Raw genomic sequence first — 2,500 nt, forward strand, 5'->3', positions numbered from 1 at the left:
ATCTATGAAATGAATCACTGATGAATGACAACAGCGCTAATGAACTGTTAGCAGCACGCTTGCATATTGCGTACATCTCTACTAAGATATATAACCATTTGCTATTCCAACTCGTGCCTTGTGCCTCATTCATTTATTTGAACTATGAACTCTCCTAGTGGCTAAAATGCGGAGCCATCCGTCTCCATAGGCCACATTCACATACGAGTGCCAAACATGGCCAAACAACTGTTTGTTATTCTTACGGCAGCCACATAGGGATTAAGATTCTAGTTTTTAATTACAGCCAGGGGAAATTTATATCTCTGACAAAAAAGCTTAAAGAGATGAAGATGTGACGTGAATGCAGCTGGTATAATGAGAATGTGTAATGGTAGCTCATTTAGGAGACTATAAATAGCGTATTAATGGTGGAGATGTAATGTAATGGCTTTTGCTGTCTGCACGTCGCTATCAGAGTGGTGTTCGGGTAAGTTCACTTAATGTACAACTCTTTTTTGACCGTTTTCTTGACTCACCGTATCTATTTCTTCTGTGTGTGTTTGTCTGTACTTCTCAGGGAACATTAACAGTAAGTGCACCATTTGAGGGAGAGTTACTGTAACCGTAAGTGCATCACAGTGTCTAGGGCCGAAGTATCTCTAGCTCACAGTAAGTACTTTTAGGAATGTGCCTAAGACCAGATAAGGGGTCGAGAGTGTAAAATCTCAGCTGAACCATTAGAACATATGGAGGAGAAGATCATTTGAACAAGGGTTGGTCTGTTTGTTGTCATTTTTGTAATTCTCTTTGGGACGAGACGCAGTTGTCTCCTATCTCTTGTGTTTTCTTCTTTTGGAATGTCGATTTCCAGCATTGTTTGTTCAGTGACCTGCACTCATTAGGGTAATGTTTGTGCATGCATCCTATGTGTGGCACTTGAATAAAATGCGGCTGATTGTCACTTAGCTTTAAAGCAACACTAAAGAGTTTTTCTTACCTTAAAATAATGTTTCCAAAATCATTTCAGCAGTTCATCAACAGGGTGAACAGCACTTTTAGCCCTCTATTGGCTATAACTGCACTATCTAACTTTACCAGATGGGGTAGCATACCTGTAGACCGATGAAATGAGATATAAGAAACTACAAATTTGACTTGTCTGTGGACATCGTTATTTGCTGGACAAACAAATAGTGTGCGTGCGACAGAGGAAAAGTGCTTTAGTGTTGCTTTAAGAGCATATAAACGTAAAAATGTATTGAGGAAGCGTCTCCGTCTCTCTCTCTCAGTCTCGCTCGTCGGGGGGAGACGTCAAGTCCTCAGACGACATGGTGTTCGAGGTGGCGGCCGACATTCTGAGCAAGCTGCCGCCGGACTTCGACATCGAGGCGTCCATGCGGGCGTTCCCGACCAGCTACAACCAGAGCATGAACACGGTGCTGGTGCAGGAGATGGGCCGCTTCAACAAGCTGCTCCAGACCATCCGCGACTCCTGCGTCAACATCCAGAAGGCCATCAAGGTAGACCGGACCCCCCCCCTCTACATGCACTGCAGGTCCACCCAGTCAAAGTTATTAGCTTTAGCACATCAGAGGGAAGAATGTTTGATGGACTTGTGGGATAGGCTCTTTACCCAAACAGCGACTTTCCTCTGAAGTTCCACAGAAGGGGGTTGTTCACACCCTTAAAACAAATGTTCTCCGTCTGACCAGCCCCTCAGTGAAATGCTTTCCAGATATAGCGCTAGGGGCTTGGCACTAGCCACCTGACGTATCCCCTGCAGAGAGTGGCTCTCTGGGCGTAGCCGCAGGTCAACTCATGTATTTAGACGTGTGAACTACTTTGACAAACTTGGGCTAATATCCATATGTTTATATGTGCGAATCAGGAAGGGAGGGTGGTGTTCTCTGCCAAAAATATCTAAAAAAAAAATGGCCAGCCTGTACTCAGTCACAGCCCCACATCATTCTCAAGAGAGGTGAACCGCTCATTTGGCTGCGAGGCCACTGAGAAAATAGCTAGCATTAAAAGTAAAAAAAAAAAGCCTAAAAATAAAAATAAAAAAGTTTTAGAATAAGTACCTGGTTGGGGCCGAGCGGAACAATGTGTGCGGTGCTTAAAGCCGCACGCCCCCCGCTGGGCCCCTTCCTCCCGCTGCTCCGCTCCGCTCCGCTCAGCTGGACGCGGCTGACTGACAGGCCCAATCCCGCCCGGCTCCAGCGCCCCTCCATTAGCAGGCCCGGGGCTGGGGACCGCCTGCTGGGTCCTGATCAGAGAGGGCCGGCTTTGCCTCTCCTCTGCCAACCCCCCCCCCCCCCCCACCCCCCCACCACCACCTCATTCCCAAACCCCCAGAACCCAACCGAGCACCCTAATCCCCTAATCTGGTGCGAATTAAGACCAGGGGGCACCTCTTCTTTCTTATTCCTTTCTTATCTTTCTTTCTTTCTTTCTTTCTTTCTTTGGTTCTCTCTCTCCCTCTCTCTGATCTGTAGCCCCGGGAGGGGAGATAAAGCGG

The 2,500-nt window shown here is 47.0% G+C and overlaps 1 protein-coding gene across 1 annotated transcript in view; it reads left to right on the plus strand.

Annotated features, from left to right (window-relative positions):
- dnah7 (dynein, axonemal, heavy chain 7) overlaps positions 1-2,500 on the plus strand; it is a 77,186-nt gene that overhangs the window by 67,210 nt on the left and 7,476 nt on the right. The window contains exon 59 of the mRNA XM_062533660.1: positions 1,272-1,502. Within this exon, the coding sequence (XP_062389644.1) occupies positions 1,272-1,502 (231 nt within the window). The remainder of the gene's footprint in view (positions 1-1,271; positions 1,503-2,500) is intronic.

This window comes from Sardina pilchardus, chromosome 4 (genome assembly GCF_963854185.1).
Source record: "Sardina pilchardus chromosome 4, fSarPil1.1, whole genome shotgun sequence".
Lineage (NCBI taxonomy): Eukaryota > Metazoa > Chordata > Actinopteri > Clupeiformes > Clupeidae > Sardina > Sardina pilchardus.